The sequence below is a fragment of the Dendropsophus ebraccatus genome, chromosome 1, assembly GCF_027789765.1.
Source record: "Dendropsophus ebraccatus isolate aDenEbr1 chromosome 1, aDenEbr1.pat, whole genome shotgun sequence".
NCBI lineage: Eukaryota > Metazoa > Chordata > Amphibia > Anura > Hylidae > Dendropsophus > Dendropsophus ebraccatus.
Window position 1 is genome coordinate 227,499,096 of NC_091454.1, and position 22,915 is coordinate 227,522,010.

At 43.3% G+C, this 22,915-nt stretch overlaps 1 protein-coding gene across 1 annotated transcript; it reads left to right on the forward strand.

Moving 5' to 3' along the window:
• The first annotated feature begins 922 nt into the window (after positions 1–922).
• Positions 923–18,182, forward strand: LOC138785986 (olfactory receptor 10C1-like). The gene is made up of 2 exons (XM_069962551.1): positions 923–991; positions 17,265–18,182. Exons 1-2 carry the CDS (start codon positions 923–925, stop codon positions 18,180–18,182), a joined length of 987 nt encoding a protein of 328 aa, XP_069818652.1.
• The last annotated feature ends 4,733 nt before the right edge of the window (positions 18,183–22,915 follow it).

Consider the following 22,915-nt stretch of genomic DNA (forward strand, 5'->3'; position numbering starts at 1 on the left):
TTGGCTTAACTTTGAGCTCATGCTTGATCAGTACATAGCAGATCTCAGCCACGCTTTGTAAGTGGTTGCCAAACAACTTGGAATACACAATAGTCCTCCAAGTACCGTTCTTTTGGCCTACACGTCTTCTATAGCGGCCTTTAGAAGGTGACAGGTGCCTTACAGCCCAAGCTGCATACTGAACAAACGTGTTGACAACAGAGGCTGGCAAAGTCAATGAGGTGAGGACATTTAATGCGACATAAAAATGATAATAAACTACCACAGGGCCCTCATGGTCAATATAAATACAATGTATATACAGTGGTATATAAAAGTAGTCACTACCACAACCACTGTATATACTGTATGTTCTATACATTTTGACCATGACCACCCTGTGGTAGTTTATTATCATTTATATATGTTTTTATGTCGCAATAACTGTCCTAACCTTATTAGATTTGCCAACCTCTGTTGCTAACACATTGAGGGACAATTATAAAGACTGATGTACTTGTACACCCGCAAAAGCACTACTGGTTACAGGACCCCCGAACTATACAGTACAGGTATACAGGACCTTCACCAACTGTACACTGCAGGTATACAGGACCTCCCTCAACTATACACTACAGGTATACAGCCCCCCCAACTATACACTATAGGTATACAGCCCCCCCAACTATGCACTACAGATATGCGAGACCCCTAAATACTATACATTGTGGGTATACAGAACCCCTCCAACTATGCACTACAGGTATACACTAATTCCACTGATTAACTCACATGAAACAATACCTTTAGCTTGGCCTCCTGGGCAACTTAGAACAAATCTAATTTACACACTGACACTTTATACCCGGACAGCGCCGGGTACATTTTCTAGTCTATATAATAAAAATGAAAGTCTGTCTGTCTGTCCCAAATAGACTTCCAAATGCCTGAACCGTTTGACCCCAAATTTGGCCCACAGATACATTGGGTGCCCGGAAAGGTTTTAGCGAAGGTACAGTCCCCGAAAGATGTACAGGAGAGGAGGGAGAGGGGAAAGAGCGGCGCCCCATAGAGAGGAATGGGAAAATCTCCACACTGCACACACATAATTAGCTGCAGCTACCCAGAGAAAATGGCAGTTGGTAGCCTTAGCAACCAATAGGATTACTGCTTTCATTTTCACAGGGAGCTGTGGTTGCTAGGGCAGCTGCCTCACAATAGATCCACAGAAATAACTGGTAGACCCCCTACTCCATCTATACAGGTATACAGGAACCCCTACTCCATCTATACAGTACATGTATACAGGACCCCCTACTCCATCTATACAGTACATGTATACAGGACCCCCTACTCCATCTATACAGTACATGTATACAGGACCCCCTACTTCATCTATACAGTACATGTATACAGGAACCCCTACTCCATCTATACAGTACATGTAAATACAGGGAACTACAGGAATACCAAACTGTGACTGGGTAACACAGCCACACCAGACCTGACCAATACCACCATACTGTGAATGGATAACACTGCCATACCACACCTGACCAATACCGCCATACTGTGACTGGGTAACACTGTCATACCAGACCTGACCAATACCACCATACTGTGACTGGATAACACCACCATACCAGACCTGACCATTACAGCCAAACTGTGACTGGGTAACACTGTCATAACACAGCTGACCAATACCACCATACTATGACTGGAAAAAATGCTATACCAGACCTGACCAATACCGCCATACTGTAACTGGATAACACTGTCATACCAGACCTGACCAATACCGCCATACTATAACTGGAAAACACTGCCATACCAGACCTGACCAATACCACCATACTGTGACTGGATAACACCACTATACCAGACCTGACCAATACCGCCATAATGTGACTGGATAACACCGCCACACCAGACCTGACCAATACCGACACACTGTGACTGAATAACACTTCCATACCAGACCTGACCAATACCGCCATAGTGTGACAGGATAACACCGATATACCAGACCTGACCAATACCGCCATAACCCCTCGAAAAGACACCAGATTTTCTGGCAAGTCTAAACAGGAGGGTACTGCCCCTCTGCATGGTGCTACCCTACGCACCAGACCATGGGTGCCTAATGGTAAATACGACCCTGCAGGTATACAGGACACTACAGGTATACAGGACCCCAAAACTATACACTACAGGAGCACGGGACCTCCACCAACTATATACTACAGGTATACAGGACCCCAAACCTTACACTACAGGTATACAGGACCCCAAAACTATACACTACAGGTATACAGGACCTCCACCAACTATATACTACAGGTATACAGCACCCCAAACTATACACTACAAGTAAACAGGACCCCAAAACTATACACTACAGGTATACAGGAACTCCACCAACTCTATACTACAGGTATATAGCACCTTCACCAACTCTATACTACAGGTATACAGGACCCCCAATCTTTACACTACAGGTATACAGGACCTTCACCAACTATACTACAGGTATACATGACCCCAAACTATATACTACAGGTATACATGACCCCAAACTATACACTACAGGTTTACAGGAACCCAAAACTATACACTACAGGTATACAGGACCTCCACCAACTATATAATACAGGTATACAGCACCCCCACCAACTATATAATACAGGTATACAGCACCCTCACCAACTCTATACTACAGGTATACAGGACCCCAAAGCTATATACTACAGGTATACAGGAACTCCACCAGCTATATACTACAGGTATATATGACCCCAAACTATACACTACAGGTATACAGGACCTCCACCAACTCTATACTACAGTTATACAGGACCCTCAAACTATGCACTACAGGTATACAGGACCCCCGAACTATATACTACAGGTATACAAGACCTCCACCAACTATACATTACAGGTATAGAGCACCAACTATATACTACAGGTATACAGGACCCCCGAACTATACAGTACAGGTATACAGGACCTTTACCAACTGTACACTGCAGGTATACAAGACCTCCCTCAACTATACACTACAGGTATACAGCCTCCTTCAACTACACACTACAGGTATACAGGACCCCCCCAACTATACACTATAGGTATACAGCCCCCCCAACTATGCATTACAGATATGCAAGACCCCTAAAAACTATACATTGGGGGTATACAGAACCCTGACCCCCTGGGCACCTTAGAACAGACCTATTTAACATACTGACACTTTATACCCGGGCAGCGCCGGGTACATTTTCTAGTCTATATAATAAAAATGAAAGTCTGTCTGTCTGTCCCAAATAGACTTCAAAACGCCTGAACCGTTTGACCCCAAATTTGTCACACACATACATTGGGTGCCCAGGAAAGTTATTGCAAAGGTCCCTTCCCGGCCAGATGTACAGGAGAGGAGGGGGAGGGGGGGGTGAGCGGCACCCCATAGAAATGAATGGGAAAATCTCCACACTGCAAACACAGGTGATATAATTAGCTGCATGTCTCATGTCTCCAGCAGACACGACAGTTGGGAGCCTTAGCAACCATTAGAATTACTGCTTTCATTTTCACAGGGAGCTGGAATGTGAATGGTTTCTAGGAAAGCTGCCTCACAACAGATCCACAGAAATAACTGGTAGACACCCTACTCCATCTATACAGTACATGTATACAGGACCCCCCTACTCCATCTATACAGTACATGTATATACAGGACCCCCTACTCCATCTATACAGCACATGTATACAGGACCCACCCACTCCATCTATACAGTACATGTATACAGGACCCACACTCCATCTATACAGTACATGTATATAGGACCCCCTACTCCATCTATACAGTACATGTATACAGGGCCCCCTACTCCAAATATACAGTACATGTATATAGGGCCCCCTACTCCATCTATACAGTACATGTATAAAGGACCCCCTACTCCATCTATACAGTATATGTATATACAGGGCACTACAGGTATACAGGACCCCCTACTCCATCTATACAGTACATGTATACAGGGTTGCTGCTCTATTTATACAGTACATGTATATACAAGGCACTACAGGTATACAGGACCCCCTACTCCACCTATACAGTACATGTATACAGGCCCCCCTACTCAATCTATACAGTACATGTATACAGGACCCATTACTCCATCTATACAGTACATGTATACAGGACCCCCTACTCCATCTATACAGTACATGTATACAGGGCCCCCTACTCATCTATACAGTACATGTATAGAGGGCCCCCTACTCCATTTATACAGTACATGTATACAGGGCCCCCTACTCTATCTATACAGTACATGTATAAAGGACCCCCTACTCCATCTATACAGTACATGTATAAAGGACCCCCTACTCCATCTATACAGTACATGTATAAAGGACCCCCTACTCCATCTATACAGTAAATGTATATACAAGGCACTACAGGTATACAGGACCTCCTACTCCACCTATACAGTACATGTATACAGGCCCCCCTACTCAATCTATACAGTACATGTATACAGGACCCCCTACTCCATCTATACAGTACATGTATACAGGACCCCCTACTCCATCTATACAGTACATGTATACAGGGCAGTATTACCAGCTTCTGCTGCCCTAAGCCCTAAACCTGAAGACGCCCAATCCTCATTCACCAATTAGCATCAGGATAGGTAGGTTATAGCTCCAGACATCACATTTAACACCCCCATACCACACCTGACCAATACCGCCATACTGTGACTGGATAACACTGTCATACCAGACCTGACCAATACCGCCATACTGTGACTGGATAACACTGTCATACCAGACCTGACCAATACTGCCATACTGTGACTGGATAACACTGCCATACCAGACCTTACTAATACCGCCATACTGTGACTGGATAACTCTGCCATACCATACCAGACCTGACCAATACCACCAAACTGTGACTGGGTAACACTGTCATAACACACCTGACCAATACCACCATACTATGACTGGAAAAAACTGCTATACCAGACCTGACCAATACCGCCATAATATGACTGGATAACACTGCCATACCAGACCTGACCAATACCGCCATACTGTGACTGGATAACATTGCCATACCAGACCTGACCAATACCGCCATACTGTGACTGGATAACACTGCCAGACCTGACCAATACCCCCATACTGTGACTGGATAACACCACTATACCAGACCTGACCAATACATCCATACTGTGACTGGATAACACCGCCATACCAGACCTGACCAATACCGACACACTGACTGAATAACACTGCCATACCAGACCTGACCAATACCGCCATACTGTGCCTGGATAACACCACTATACCAGACCTGACCAATACCGCCATACCCCCCTCGAAAAGACACCAGATTTTCTGGCAAGTCTGTACGGGAGGGTACTGCTCCTCTGCAAGGTGCTACCCTACGCACCAGACTATGGGTGCTTAATGGTAAATACGACCCTGCAGGTATACAGGACACTACAGGTATACAGGACCTCCACCAACTCTATACTACAGTTATACAGGACCCTCAAACTATGCACTACAGGTATACAGGACCCCAAACTATATACTACAGGTATACAAGACCTCCACCAATTATACACTACAGGTATACAGGACCTCCACCCACTATATACTACAGGTATACAGGACCCCAATCTATACACTACAGGTATACAGGACCTTCTCCAACTATATAACACACCCCCAACAACTCTATACTACAGGTATACAGTACCCCAAAGCTATACACTACTGGTATACAGGACCTCCACCAACTATATACTACAGGTAAATAGGACCCCAAACTATACACTACAGGTATACAGGACCTCCACCAACTCTATACTACAATTATACAGGACCCTCAAACTATGCACTACAGGTATACAGGACCACCGAACTATATACTACAGGTATACAAGACCACCACCAATTATACACTACAGGTATCCAGGACCCTCAAACTATAAACTACAGGTATACAAGACCTCCACCAACTATACATTACAGGTATACAGCACCAACTATATACTACAGGTATACAGGACCCCTGAACTATACAGTACAGGTATACAGGACCTTCACCAACTGTACACTGCAGGTATAAAGGACCTCCCTCAACTATACACTACAGGTATACAGCCCCCCAACTACACACTACAGGTATACAGGACCCCCCCAACTATGCACTACAGTTATGCGAGACCCTTAAAAACTATACATTGCTGGTATACAGAACCCCTCCATGTATGCACTACATGTATACGCTAATTCCACTGATTAACTCAAATGAAACAATACCTTTAGCTTGGCCTCCTGGGTACCTTAGAACAAATCGAATTAAAACACTTACACTTTATACTCGGGCAGAGCCGGGTACATTTTCTAGTTATCCATATATGAGGAGTGAGGGCACAGCTTACAAGAGCTTACTGACTTTGAGAAGAGTGGAGACTAAAGGCAGAGGTGCTCTGCTGTTACTATGGTCCGGCCATCTTTCTAAATAGGATAGTGCAGGTATAGGTGGGTGATCTAATCACCAACCAATGCCTACATGCTACAGGTCTAAGTTCTTGATGGGAAGGGGGAAGGGGTGTTGACCAGATTAGAGAACCTTATAGGCCTGTTTGAAAAGATGATTTTTAAGAGCACATTTAAAGCTTTGTCAATAGAAACGTAGGATGTTGTCTAAATGACCGTGGTACTCACTGGTGGAAGCCCATAATCTATAGATCTCTGTGGTTGGTGTGGCAACATCATGTCACAATATTGTAGGATTGATGCCCATCAACCTTTAATTTTAGCGCAAAACCACCAAATGTGAAGGAACTAGCCTTGTTCTTTACCGCATCTCCAGCATACATCTGACATGTTATTGTAATTAAGCACAATTTCTGACAAATAGGGGTTTTGCCTACGGATGTGGTAGGCTAAAAGAATGTGTTCATCTGTGAGACTACCTTGCTCAGCGGGGAGGACCTAGAAAAAAACTCTTCTATCCAAGACAGGTGCCTGTCTGAGCTTAGCTGCTTAGGGATATTAAAGATTTGGTTCTTAACCTCTTAAGGACATAGGACGTATGCGTACGTCATATGTCCTCACTTGCACTTCAAAGCGGGGCCGCGCGGCGGCCCCGCTTTGAAGTGCCGCGATCCCGGGTGCCGCGAGTAGCCCGGGACCGCTGCTATTAGTGGGCACGGTCTGATCGCCGTGCCCGCTAATTAGCTAATCGGAGGCAGCTGTCAAAGTTGACAGCTGCCTCCGATTACCGGAGGCAACGTTTCCCTGGGGTCTAGTGGGGGAGATCGCTCCTCCGGGACCTTGTCCCGGAGGAGCGATCTCCGTTACTGATGCCGGCCGGGGACGCGTCCAAGATGGCGCCGTCCTCGGCTCGGCACTCGTTCGTTTTCGGCTGCAGCAGCCGAAAGCAAACGAGTGCCGATCTCATGGATCTCTGCAGCATATCTATGCTGCAGAGATCTCAATGAGAGATCCAAGTGTATATACTAGAAGTCCCCCAGGGGGGAATAACCCTAACCCCAGGGGGAATAACCCTAACCCCAGGGGGGCTTCTAGTATATGTGTAAAAAAAAAAAAAAAAGTGTTGTTAATAGTAAAAAGCCCCCTCCCCTAATAAAAGTCTGAATCACCCCCCTTTTCCCAGGTTTTAAATAAAAGTAAACAAATAAATAAATAAATAAACATGTTTGCTATCGCCGCGTGCGTAATCGCCCGAACTATTAATTAATCACATTCCTGATCTCGTACGGTAAACGGCGTCAGCGCAAAAAAATCCCAAAGTGCAAAATTGCGCATTTTTGGTTGCATCAAATCCAGAAAAAATGTAATATAAAGCGATCAAAAAGTCGTATATGCGCAATCAAGGTACCGATAGAAAGATCACATCATGGCGCAAAAAATGACACCTCGCACAGCCCCATAGACCAAAGGATAAAAGCGCTATAAGCCTGGGAATGGAGCGATTTTAAGGAACGTATATTGGTTAACAACGGTTTGAATTTTTTACAGGCCATCAGATACAATATAAGTTATACATGTTATATATCGTTTTAATCGTAACGACTTGAGGAACATGCATAACAAGTCAGTTTTACCCCAGGGCGAATGGCGTAAAAACACATTTCCCCCAAATAAAAGAAATGCGTTTTTTTTTTCAATTTCACCACACTTTGAATTTTTTTCTGGTTTCGCAGTGTACTTTATGCAAAAATTCAGCCTGTCATTGCAAAGTACAATTAGTGACGCAAAAAATAAGGGGTCATGTGGGTTTCTAGGTGGAAAAATGCAAGTGCTATGGCCTTTTAAACACAAGGAGGAAAAACCGAAAACGTAAAAACGAAAATGGGCCATGTCCTTAAAGGGTTAAAGAATTGTAAGAGAGAAACATGTTGCGGGGGAGATTTAGCTTTGAGGAGAAAGCATGCGGGCCTATGGGGCAATCTGCATCATCCAGGAGGTCTGAGGTGGTTAGAGTGGAGTTTTTCCTCTGAGCTGGGCATACTGTCTTGGGATTAAACCGCAACTAATTTAAGTGAGAAGTTTGGTAAGACCCATTTTTTTTAGCAAGTGCTTGGTAGAGAGAGGATAAAAGAAATAGTATGCTCTTACCTCACCCACTCCATCGCTGTTGGCTCCATACTGCCACTCTGCTCGTTTATAGGCAGCAAAGTAGGAGATGAAGGAAGGGGCAGTCTATGGCCTCATACACACGTTCAATAATTTTTTCTGGTCCTGATTCAACCCGCTAAAAATTACGGGTTGGACATCCGTATTGCATCCGTTGCTGGACCAGACTTCAGAAGGGTGAGAGGTGTCTAATATGCATGCTGCTTAGTGAATCCCTGTGGAAATCGCTGACGATCTCACAGCACAGAGAGCTACAGCGTTACATGCACTGTATCGACCATCGAGATATAAAGAAAGAATACAGCGCTGTCACAAACTAAACTGTTATCTAAACACAAATTAATCTGTTATCTAAACATAATTCATCACCAAACGCTGCCAATTACCAAACAGTATCCAAAGCTGCCAATCATCTATTATTGTTAAGTATCTAATGCCGATCATCACCAAATGCTGCGGATTATCCAACCATGCTAATCATCTATTGCTGCTAATTGTCCAATGATGTTAATAATCTAATGCTGCTAATGATCTTATAAATACACAATTATGCATATCGGATGAATGTGATAAAAACCTATGAACTGCTATTAACTGATATGAACTATTTTTAACCTTTTTTAACCTTCCTTACTATTTATTTTCGGACCTATTACATATCCATGAACATGGCAGAGAGAGAGAGCGGTACAGGAGGATGGCACAGGACAAGAAGGAGATCGCATTAGAGGGCCATAGGGCTGTGTTAGTAGGAAATCTCTGCATCTTTTCCTACACAATGTTAGGACAAGGCTCAGTAGTAAGATAAGACAATAGTTTGGGAGAAAAATTAAGGTGTTTTTTTTTTTTTGTGAACAGATTTACTTATCAGGTGATCTTCAGAAGTAGCAAATAGCAATGATCACCTGAATATGTTAAGATCTGTTCCCACACACACAAAACAAAAAAAACACCTTAATTTTTCTCCCAAACTATTGTCTTATCTTACCACTGAGCCTTGTCCTAACATTGTGTAGGAAAAGATGCAGAGATTTCCTACTAATACAGCCCTATGGCCCTCCTATGCGATCTCCTTCTTGTCCTGTACCGCTCTCTCTCTCTCTGCCATTCATTCAGTGCTCAGTAACTCTTAATTGATTCATTCCTAACCACATTGTAAACACCAATTTATTGTGCTAATTGGTAATGATGATTGACAGCTGGACTACTCTATCTGTCCTAATGGTTTTCTATGGGGTTATGTCTTTAACCCCTTAAGGTCAAAGCCAATTTTCGTTTTTGCACTTATGCTTTTTCCACTTTATGTTTAAAAGGCCATAGCACTTGCACTTTTTCACCTAGAGACCCACATGAGCCCTTATTTTTTGCAAAACCAATTGTTATTTGCAATGACAGGCATTATTTTTCCATAACATATGCTGCGAAACTGGAAAAAAAATCATTTGCGCTGTCAAATTGGAAAAAAAAGGAATTTGTTTTGATTTTGGGGAGTTTTGCATTTACGCCGTTCGCTCTATGGTAAAACTGACTTGTTATTCATGTTCCTCAAGTCGTTACGATTACTATGATATATAACATGTATAACTTTTATTGTATCTGATGGCTTGTAAAAAATTCAAACCATTGTTAACAAATATACAGTATGTTCCTTAAAATGGCTCCATTCCCAGGCTTATAGCGCTTTTATCCTTTGGTCTATGGGGCTGTGTCAGGTGTCATTTTTTGCGCCATGACATGTACATTCTATCGGTACCTTGATTGCGCATATACGACTTTTTGATCACTTTTTATTACATTTATTCTGGATTTGATGCGACCAAAAATGCGCAATTTTGCACTTTGGAATTTTTTTGCGCTGACGCCGTTTACCGTGCGAGATCCGGAATGTGATTAATTAATAGGTTGGGGCGATTACGCGCGCGGCGATACTAAATATGTTTATTTATTTGTTTATTTATTTATATTTATAAAATGGGAAAAGGGGGGTGATTTGGACTTTTAATGGGGGAGGGGATTTTTTATTAATAAAATAACATTTTTATTTTATTTTTACTTTAACTAGAAGTTAAAGAAGAACTTGTATATAGACAGCACTGATCTCTCATAGAGATCAATGCTGTGTATATACACAGCAAAGATCCATTAGATCGGTCATAGATTACTATGGCCTGCTGCAGGCCATAGCAATCTATTGCCGAGCCGGGATCAGTATCATTGCGACGCTGATGCCCGGCACGGGCAGAAGAACGGATCTCCCCCCCCCTACGATCGCATCGCGGTAGGGAGATCCGTCCCACTAGACACCAGGGATGTTGTGCATAAAGCACTTCAATGCAGCTGTCAGGTTTGACAGCTGCATTGAAGTGCTTAATTAGCCGACGCGGCAACGGGGACCGCGCCGGATAATAGAGGCACTGCCCGGCTGCACATGTCAGCCGGGATCAGCGCCGTTCAGAGCGGGGTCCCGTCGGGACCGTATCAGATACGTCACGGGTCGCTAAGGGGTTAATGTTAAAGTGACACTGTCACCTCCTTTTTGCATTCTGACATCTCTACACAGGTGTAAAGGGTAAATTTAGCGTTTTTCATACCTTATTTTATATCATACGTCATGGTGCTTGTTCAAGTAAAAAGTCATCTTTTATTAACTGCAGATTGTGTTAAGTGGGCGGGGCCTCACGACATTAGCGCCACTTAGCCCCGTGTTTCATGCAAATAAGCTAAAGTTTGCAATTTCCCCATATGCGAATCAGCTAGAGTGAACAATTTCCCTTTATGCAGATAAGCTAAAATGTGCAATATCATTAGAGTCCAATATATTTTGTCCCATATAGTGGCTATGCTCTTTCAGTTACACAACTGTGTAGCTATATATTGTTCACTTTTATTAGATTAAAAATATCTCAGTTACTTGAGAATATTACAAAACTCAACCTACAGGACCACTATTTTATTTTATTCTATTCTAAAAAAAGCAAAAAGCTCCAAATCGTCATTCAGGTCGTTTGGAATTAATGTATTTAGTAAAAAAATGTGGCGACTCTCAGCCCTAGACATGGCTTCCACAAAATCCCCACCCCCCCCTCCAATGCGGTTGTATTTGTGTACATGTCAAAAGTTTAGATTGCACCAGCTCTTGGTCCTGGAACCCTCAGTAATCGCTAGTTATAAACTGGTAAATTGCCCAGCAGCAAGCTCCACCCCTTGTCTGGCCACTCAATCCGAAGCATTTACTCTATTATACTCTATGGAGTTAGGAATCAATAAAAAAAATCTTGCTCCATTGCTGCCACCTGTATGATGTCTTCCTTGTACTTGCTGAGACACAGGAGCCAGAGTAAGTTGTGTGTTATATTCACCCTCTTCCCTGATGCCACAAAGTGTGAAAAATGAAAACTCTATGTTGGCCCTCGGTGTCTGTGATATTTCAGTGGATCATAAGATCCCTACTATCTGCTCTATGTAATATATAGAGAGAATGACGACGTATTGGAAACACTGGACATCCGACCTGATGGCTCCCAGTCAGTGCACATCCTTATACAGAAGAGGCTGTGGAGTCACTGAGGGGGGACATTTATGGTAGGCCCCGCCCCATTTTTCCCGGCCAAATTTACTAAGATGCCTACATCTCTTATTAAACCTGACCAGCCCTGCGCCCGTCACAGGTTCTGCACGGCAAATCTACAACTGCTTACAGCAGATATAGATTTGTATCACAATTTATACCCTCGCCTTCTCCTCCACGCCTTGTTGAGCCCCCTCCCCCTGCCCACCCAAGTGGGGGGTGTATGTGGCAAACACCCGGGACGTTAGCTTTGTAAATGTCCCACAAAGTGTAATAAGTAATAATAGTAATAAATAATAAGACTATAACATTTATAGAATTTTACAACATTAAGAAATTATTGTATTTCTTCCTACTAAATTCTTCCGGTATAGATGGTAACACAACCACAAGACTCGGCACATAACAGGTTAATATAATTTGTGATCACACAGGGCACATAACATGCACAGTGGTTACCGTCAGCACCTGGATATAACATTATATACTGTATATCAGGTGACACAAAGGACTCCAGGTGGAGCTCGGAGCTCAGCGGTGTCACATGAACCTGGATAAGAGATGAGGCGTCGTTCTGTAGAGGATTCTGCTCTCAGATAAGTAATAAAGAGACGTTATAAACAGCAGATCCGTATTATAAAAAATCCCCTGGCTGCTAGGCTATTGTATACAGGTAACTGAAGCCAGAGACATCTGTGTATATACAGTGTATATACAGTATGTTCTGCCATCTCTTCCCCGACTGTTTTTAAAAAAAATATCCAACACCGGACTTCTCCTTTAACTTAGTCTCTTCATCTTTAGGGCCATTTATGTATTTCTATATTATTATTTCTATACTTTTGGAACAATCAACAAATATATAATTAAAAATCCACAATAATTATCTCTAAGTATAATAACATTTCACAAGGGCTCATGGGATGGATACAGATGTCTCTGTGGCCTCTGCCTGTATAAGACAGTGTATAAATGAAGTCAAGGTTATGTGACTGTATTTGTGTCTTTCCTCCCTATTCTACTATGATAAGACTACATCTTATTTCAGATGGTAACAGACATGGACATCCTACAAAGAAAAGCTGAGGTGTGTGAACTTTGTTCTCATGCTTTACAACAAAGCTATACTTACTGTATCCAGGTCCAGCCTCCTGAAGGCAGCTATATAACAGCTATACTTACTGTATCCTGGTCCAGTCCCCTGAAGGCAGCTATATAACAGCTATACTTACTGTATCCAGGTCCAGCCTCCTGAAGGTAGCTATATAACAGCTATACTTACTGTATTCAGGTCCAGTCTCCTGGAGGCAGCTATATAACAGCTATACTTACTGTATCCAGGTCCAGTCTCCTGAAGGCAGCTATATAACAGCTATACTTACTGTATCCAGGTCCAGTCTCCTGAAGGTAGCTATATAACAGCTATACTTACTGTATCCAGGTCCAGCCTCCGGAAGGTAGCTATATAACAGCTGTGCTTACTGTATCCAGGTCCAGTCTCCTGAAGGCAGCTATATAACAGCTATACTTACTGTATCCAGGTCCAGTCTCCTGAAGGCAGCTATATAACAGCTGTACTTACTGTATCCAGGTCCAGTCTCCTGGAGGCAGCTATATAACAGCTATACTTACTGTATCCAGGTCCAGTCTCCTGAAGGCAGTTATATAACAGCTGTACTTACTGTATCCAGGTCCAGTCTCCTGGAGGCAGCTATATAACAGCTATACTTACTGAATCCAGGTCCAGTCTCCTGAAGGCAGCTATATAACAGCTGTACTTACTGTATCCAGGTCCAGTCTCCTGAAGGCTTCTATATAACAGCTATACTTACTGTATCTAGGTCCAGTCTCCTGGAAGCAGCTATATAACAGCTATACTTACTGTATCCAGGTCCAGTCTACTGAAGGCAGCTATATAACAGCTATACTTACTGTATCCAGGTCCAGTCTCCTGACATCTGCTATATAACAGCTATACTTACTGTATTAAGGTCCAGTCTCCTAAAATCTGCTACATAACAGCTATACCTACTGTATCCAGGTCCAGTCTCCTGAAGGCAGCTATATACCAGATATACTTACTGTATCTAGGTCCAGTCTCCTGAAGGCAGCTATATAACACCTATACTTACTGTATCCAGGCCCAGTCTCCTGAAGGCAGCTATATAACCGCTATGCTTACTTGTATCCAGGTCCAGTGTTCTGAAGGCAGCTATATAACAGCTATACTTACTGTATCAAGGTCCAGTCTCCTAAAATATGCTATATAACAGCTATACTTACTGTATCCAGGTCCAGTCTCCTGAAGGCAGCAATATACCAGCTATACTTACTTGTATCCAGGTCCAGTGTTCTGAAGGCAGCTATATAACAGCTATACTTACTGTATCCAGGTCCAATCTCCTGAAGGCAGCTATATAACAGCTATACTTACTGTATCCAGGTCCAGTCTCCTGAAGGCAGCTATATGACCTCTATATTTACTTGTATCCAGGTCCAGTGTTTTGAAGGCAGCTATATAACAGCTATACTTACTGTATCCAGGTTCAGTCTCCTGAAGGCAGCTATATAACAGCTATACTTACTGTATCCAGGTGTAGCCTTTTGAAGGCTGCTATATACCAGCTATACTCACTGTATTCAGGTCCAGTCTACTGAAGGCAGCTATATAACAGCTATACTTACTGTATCCAGGTTCAGTCTCCTGAAGGCAGCTATATAACAGCTATACTTACTGTATCCAGGTGTAGCCTTTTGAAGGCTGCTATATACCAGCTATACTCACTCTATTCAGGTCCAGTCTACTGAAGGCAGCTATATAACAGCTATACTTACTGTATCCAGCTCCAGTCTCCTAAGTTTTTTAGTCTTGTGCTGGTTAAAAAAAAAAGAGAATAAACACAGGTAATCCTGACACTGACAACTTGATACATCTATTAATCACATGACAACCTTCTTTGTGAGCGCAGATCACTGTTACTTTCTGTTTACTCTCTTTATTTAGCAGGGGAGAATTTATGGGAGGACGCCTATAGCTGGGTGTCATCAACATAAAGATCATACTGAAAGCCAAATCAACTGATAGAGGGCGGGAGAAAAGAAGAGGACTAAGGACTGTTTAGTGAGGATGTCCAACAGTAAGGAGAAGAGAGAATGAGGGGAGCCAGCAAATACGATAAGAGCCATGAGAGATGTTTCATTGAAAAATGTACATGTCAGGTATGGGCACAACAAGGCAGGAAACAAGTCACGGACAGTGTGTCCTAAGCTGGAACCGCCCTCTGCCCCACCTACTTGCCTCAAGACAGTCGTTGGAAACTGTGGGCAACCATGGTGACAGTCCCTTTTCTGCTAAGGTGGAACACAAAACCGAGACAGACAGACAAACACAATAAGCCAATGTCAACAGTCTGGGTTGGTAACAGCGGGCAACAAAAGTACACAATCGGTAAACAGTCGAATAGCCGGGTGACAGGCAGAATGGGTCAATGCAGGTGGCAGACTAGACAAGAGAATAAACAGGCAAAGGTCAGAGCAGATACACCAGAAATAGATAGAACACTTAGCTGAGTATACACTAATAGCCAGCGACTTGCTGCTGACCACACAGACTGTTTATGAGACGAAGAAGGGTGGTCCAGTTTCCCATTGGACCGTTGCTCAGATGGCAGACACCCTAACTGGCAGAGGCACCTGCCTGTCAAGGGAACACAAGACTGCTCAGCTGCAGGAATCAGCTAGCAGAGAACACAGTAACCCTATCTTTGAGAGAGGATGAGAGGCAAGGCGGGTGTCACGGCCGCGGCGGCGTCCCGTGCTCCGGGCCGCCACCGCGACCTCCCTCCATCTCATGCAGCTGCCGGGGTCCCTGTGCAGGGACCCGGCGCTGCTACACGTTCGGCCCCGGGGGGCGCCTCACCTCTCCACGCTCCTGTCTCTCGCTGTGCCGGCCGGCGCGCGCGTCCCCGCCTCCTAGGGCGCGCGCGCGCCGGCTGTCTCAGATTTAAAGGGGCAGTGCGCTCCTAATTGGTAGTTGCACCCAATCACTCCCCTATAAATCCCAGCATGCCCTGTCCCCTGTGTTGGAGCCTCTACATGCTTCCCATAGCGTTTGGCCCAGCTCCCTGTTGTTCCTGTGTCCTGTCCGTTACCTGGTCCCAAGTCCCTGTTCCTGAGTCCTGTCCGTTACCTGGTCCCAAGTCCCCATTCCTGGTTCCTGTTCCCCTGTCACTCCACCTGTTCCCGTGTCCAGCCTGTCACGTGCTCTCTCATCTGCAGACTATTGCCTGTGCCATCTCCTGCCACGCCTCGCCTGCCGACACCAGCAACCAAGCCAGGGGTAGCGACCTGGGGGTCGCCTGCCGCAGCAAGTCCATCCCGCCTTGCGGCGGGCTCTGGTGAAAACCAGCGGCCCCTTAGACTCCGCTCCCTGGTGAGGTTTGTGCCATCGCTGGTGCCGGTCCAGTGGATCCACTACTCCGGGCGTTACAGCGGGTGAGGCTGAACAGATAAAACAGAGCCCTGTTCACACCAAGTTCAGTGCCTTCTGCGCTGCACACCCCTAATGGAGGAGCACAAAGGCACATTCCTAAAAGTACAATGTAATCACTACAGTGCAGTACTATACATGTATTTCATTTAAAGGGAACAGCGACAACGAAAGGAGACAATACAGTAGAGGGGAGGACTCGGGGAGAAGGTTTAGGCAGGTACCATACAATATACTACAAAACAGGGCAGTCGCTATGTGATCTGTGGTGGTCTGCAGAATGCTTTTACACAAGAACGCAAGATCGACTAACAAACAAGGGATTGAGTTCTGGAGCTAAATTTTCTTGAAAATATTGGTCGAGAACCGAATTGTTTGATTTCTGATCAGTCGGAGAATTGAGGCACTGCCGCCATTGTCTCTCAATACTTTTTGTTTTAGATTTTTCTAGATTTGTGAATATATTTGTCCCAAACTTCAAAAATGACAAAAATTTTGCACAGTTAATAACTTAATTGCTGCACTTTTCTTTAGGCAATACTCAGAAATAACGTCACCTCAGTTAATCTTCTTGGATTTTCAAATCTTCAAAACTTCCGTATTCCGTTCTTCTCTCTGCTGGTTCTTATCTACTGCGGCACCATTTCAGGAAACCTTCTGATCGTTACATTGTATTTAGTGAGTAAAGCTCTTCAGTCCCCCATGTACTTCTACATTACACATCTATCACTGTGTGACCTCCTGGTGACCACAGATATTGTCCCCATCCTGCTTCACACTGTACTGTATGGGGGGAGCTCTATGACTCTCATCAGCTGCATCATCCAGTTTTGTATCTTTGCCACCTCTGAGTTTTCAGAGTGTCTTCTCCTGTCTGTGATGTCCTATGACCGGTATGTGGCCATCTGTAACCCCCTCCACTATCACTCCATCATGACCCATAAAACCTGTCTCATGTCAGCCAATATTGTATGGTTGGTTGGGTTTTTGATAACGTTGCTGTATATGATTTACATCTTTCATCTGCATTTTTGTGGACCTAACATCATTGACCATTTCTACTGTGATTTTGAGCCCATCATGCAGCTCTCCTGCTCTGATACGTCCTTAATTCATAAACTGATTATTTTAAGTGTTGTTGCAACTGGATTTTGCCCCTTTATGGTCATTGTATCGTCCTATGTCAACATTGTCATCACCATCCTGAAGATCCCATCCAACACCGGCAGACGGAAAGCCTTCTCCACCTGTAGCTCCCACCTCATTGTGGTCTCCATATTCTATGGGACATTGATCATTGTTTATATGTTTCCTACAAAAAGACAATTAGCGACTCTGAGTAAGATCTTGTCTCTGATCTATACTGTGCTGACCCCACTGCTAAATCCTATTATATACACCCTAAGGAACCAAGACTTCAAAAAAGCATTGCATGAACTTGAACATGTCTAATTTAAAAGAGAGAGAGTGGAATTGTCTTGTATCGACTGGACCTTGTAAGGAGCTGGATGAACAGAGACCACAGGTATAGCTAAAGGCTTTTGGGATCTGGAACTAATTGTTTATCTTGGGCCCTGTTAGGCTTGCTTCACACTGCCTAAAAGTCTTAGAAAAAACACAATAAATATGCCATGCCATTTTTTGTTTTGCAAAAACTTCAGCGGCCAGATGTTAGCTAGAGGTCATTGGAAGTTTATGACACACATAGCAATTTTGGCTACATGTAGCGTTTTTTTCTACCATAGACTTCTGGTTGTCTCAAAAATGGCATTGCTGTGCTTATGGCATGTCCCCCCTCCCCTGATGTTTTTGTCACCTTGTGGGGTACAGTTCCTAGAGGTAAAAATAATAAAAGTTCACTAAACAAATACACCTAAACCACAAAAAAGGGGGGGGGGGGGGGTAAGGCATTAGCAGTTTTTAGTCCATAAAAAAAAAACGCTCCAAAAGTATTGGCCACTAGTTGTCTTCCTTCCCTGCAGTCTACTGACCACTACCTGCTGTTAGGAAATATCCGTTTCTAGTAATAGACTTCAGAAAGTAGAAAAAAAATTTACTTTGTACCTTGGTCCATACCAGGAAAAGGCTGCCCTCTCATCTGCGTGGCAGTAGTTCCATAATTGATGTAACCCCTTCCTTGCATTATTTATTTTTGCTAATATAGCACCTTGCAAACCCAGTGCATCAGTAACCTCTTCTCCCCGACATACCATCTATAGTAGTACATTATATAAATATCACAATCCCAGACCAGTGCAGTTTGTTCAGTGCACTTGTTTAGGGTATTATTGGAATTAAGTTGCTAAAGGGTTGTCTACCCCACTGGTTTGTAAAGGGTTTCTCTCCTCATGCACCTGCTTAATGGAACAAATGGACATTTGTATGTCAGGGAAGAAACATTAGAGAATAAACATTGCTGGAGGAACATAAGCTGGTGGTGGCAGCGTTTTGGTCTGGAGGATTTTCTCTAGGCCGTTCATCCATGTGGAAGATGACCTAGATATGAATCCATCCATGCAGGTCACAAACACCCATATATGCTGACTGTCTTCTCTGAGACGAATGAGATCTTCTCATTAGATGCCCAAGACTTCCAAGTACTACCTTGGCCTGCTAATTGAACCCAATTGAACAACTGTGAGATCATCTAAATGGTTGTATTCATTCTATGGATCCTGCCCATGCCTCCTCCAGCAGCTATGGGCTATAGTTAGTGTGGCTTTAGATACCTGTTCAGATACCTGTGGCAACCTACCCTGACCTACCCTGAGTCCTCTTCGACCCGTGTGACTACTGTTCAGGTGGGGTCTAGGTTTAGGTGAGGTCTCCAGAACTGGACACAGTATTCCAGAAAGTCACACATTGGATAAAATATTTGTAGGACTGCACATTTCTATTGAGATAGGTGGAGATGAAAACAGTAAATCATTAAAACAGCCAAACTATAGTAGTTACAATACTGGGGCTATTACAGAAGGGTGGATTTGTTAATGCATGTTCTTGTAAAGGTGTCAATCAGCCAGTCATCTAATTTCCCCCATGGACAGCAATGGACATTGGTGAACCATCAGTGTAATGGACATTGGTGAATCTGCGGCATATAATTGCCTTTTCTCAATAGACTTCATTGGAGGCCGGTGGATCAGGAGGTGGCGGGGCAGGGGCAGCACTCGGACTCTCTTCTACCCCTAGGGGCCTAGCACAGACAGTTGAGGTTGGTTACTATAGTCGCACTTTACTTATTTTCTTCAAAATATTGAAGAAAAGAAAGAAAGCTCCCAATGAATAGACACACACAGAACCTCTATATTTATATATATTTATTTAACATGTCAAGTAAAATATCTGTAATCTGAGAGTTGAGCTGAATGGGCCATCCGACTGCCAAAGAATGGAAATGAACTCCTAGTCAATCAGGATACACTGAAAAAGACTGGAAAACCCCACCCATGAAACAGAAAAGAATAGAGAAAAGGCCAGATTCAAGAAGCTTTTACACTGATTGTAATAAATAAAAGAGCAGCAAATTTTACAACAATCTTAAGTTGGAGAAGTTTTTCCCACTGAACTGTATTTTCTTAAAATAAGAGTAAAAAGAAAAATCCCCAAAAAATGGTATCATTACCAGCGCTGTCACTGCCAGAAAATCCAATTCACCAAGCGAATGAAGAAAAACTTGTTTATTTGGTTGCACAACGTTAACATGTTTCGGGAGAGTATCCTCCCTTCCTCAGAACCAAAGTGCATAGTGAACTCATGGAAACAGTGTGGTTTAAAAGACATGGTAAAACCCACCAAACCCGCCCAGGGGGCGGGGGGAGGAAAGAAAGCAAAACATAGGTTAATACATATTCAAATATAAAAGATATATAAAAGATATAAAACTACTATATAAAGCACAGCACTAGCGTATATACACACATATATATATACATATACATACACACACACACACACACATATATATATTTCCCTTACGTCCTCAGCAGCAGCACAAATGGGGGAAGATCCTATCTTCCTGCAATGGTAGGACAGATGGTACTAATAAAAGATTGATTAGGAGCCCTATAAGAAGGCCATACAGACCCCTCCTCCTTGTGTTTTTTTCTGTCCTCCTGTGGGACAGGTGGTAGGAGAGGGAAGCAGGCTCAGGCCTATGTTTGTGTCTGACTTTCCTTTCCAAAGATTCTTCCTTTCCACATGGTCGTGTGGAGAGGGGAAATTTATAGAAATGTTGTTTTTCCTGCTCTGCTGTATCAGAGAGGAGATTATTTACTTTTTAGTAGAGTTATCACTCAGCTTCTCTGCTGGATTGAGCCGCTGTGTGAGGGAAGCCAGGAAGCTGCTGCAGTAAGTATCATGGTGCTGCCAGACCTGTGTCCTCACCTGGGCGGCTGCTAATTTTCTTGATACTTCAGCAAGGTAAGATATGCTGTTTTTTCTTTTAAGCTGGAAGCCTGGCATGTGTGTCAGGAGGATCATTGGATATATATATATATATATATATATGTTGTATGAGGCTTTTATGCCTCAAATGTTTCGTTTCAATGTCTTTCACTTTTTTTTTAACATTGGTTGTGCAAGTCCTGTTAGACTGCTTCACTATATGAGTGACCTATGTAACTATAGTGTGTTTACATGAACACAGCTTTAAAGCTGCTAGTTGGGTATTAGTACACCTGCTGTCTCATTATTTTCTCCAGTACTGCTACAATGAAGCTGTGAAACTGTGCATATGTGTGAACACAGCCCTAGAGCTGCTAATTGTGTACACCTGTTGCCTCATTACTTTCTATAGTACTGCCATCAGATGATGCAGTGAAGCTATAAAACTGTGTGTGTGCACACAACCCTAGAGCTGTTAGTTGTGCAGTGTGCACACCTACTGCCTGATTACTTTCTATAGTACTGCTAACAGATGATGCAGTGAAGCTCTGAAACTGTATGTGAACACAGCCCTAGAGCTGCTAATTGTGTACACCTGTTGCCTCATTACTTTCTATAGTACTGCCATCGGATGATGCAGTGAAGCTATAAAACTGTGTGTTTGTGTGTGCACACAACCCTAGAGCTGCTATTTGTGCATTGTGAACACCTGCTGCCTAATTACTTTCTATAGTACTGCTACCAGATGATGCAGTGAAATTGTGTGTGTGAACACAGCCTTAGAATTGTAGTTGTGTATACCTGCGGTCTGATTACTTTTCCAGTATTTCTATCAGATGATACAATGAAGCTATAAAACTGTGTATGAACACGGCCTTAGAGTTATTGTGTAGTGGTAGATACACCTCCTGTCTAATAACTTTCACTAATACTGCTAACAGATGATGCAGTGACCCTATGGAGCGTCTGTGTGCTACTCCAGTGCTGCCATTTAAGAATGCAGTGAAGCTACTGTGTGTGAACACGGCCATAGAATTGTTAGTTGTATACTATACACCTGCTGTCTATTTACTTTCACTATACTGCTATCAGATGATACAGTGATCATGTGGACCTTCTGTGTGCTGACATTTAAGAATGCAGGGAAGCTACTGTGTGTGAACACTGCCTTAGAATTTAGTCGTGTACTATGTACACCTGCTGTTTAATTACCTTCACTAATACTGCTATCAGATGATGGTTATCATGTGGACCTTCTGTGTGCTGCTATTTAAGAATGCAGTGAAGTTATGAAGCCACCGTGTGTGAACATTGCCTTAGAATTGTAGTGTACTGTGTAACACCTGCTGTCTGATTTCTTTCACTATACTGCTATCAGATGATGCAGTGCCCTATGAAGCTACTGTGTGTGAACACAGCCTTAGAGTTGCTAGTTGTGTACTGGATACATCTATCTAATTACTTCCCTAATACTGCTATCAGATTATATAGTGACCGTATGGAGCTATGTGTGTGAGCACATGCTTAGAGCTGCTGGATGTGTACTGGATACACCTGCTGATTACTTTCCCTAATACCGCCATCAGAGATACAGTAACCATATAGAGCTATGTGTGTGAGCAGATGCTTACAGCTGCTGGATGTGTACTGGATACACCTGCTATCTGATTACTTTCCCTAATACCGCCATCAGATGATGCAGTGATTCTATGGAGCTTTTTTGTGCTGCTATTTAAGAATGCAGTAAAGCTACTGTGTGTAAACATGGCCTTAGGATTGTAGATGTGTACATCTGTGTA

Excerpts from the sequence above, each read along its gene's own strand:
- LOC138785986 (XM_069962551.1), top strand. The coding sequence starts at position 923 with ATGCCTGAACCGTTTGACCCCAAATTTGGCCCACAGATACATTGGGTG. Across the intron at positions 992-17,264 it reads CCGGAAAGGTTTTAGCGAAG|GCAATACTCAGAAATAACGT; the intron begins GTACAGTCCCCG and ends ACTTTTCTTTAG.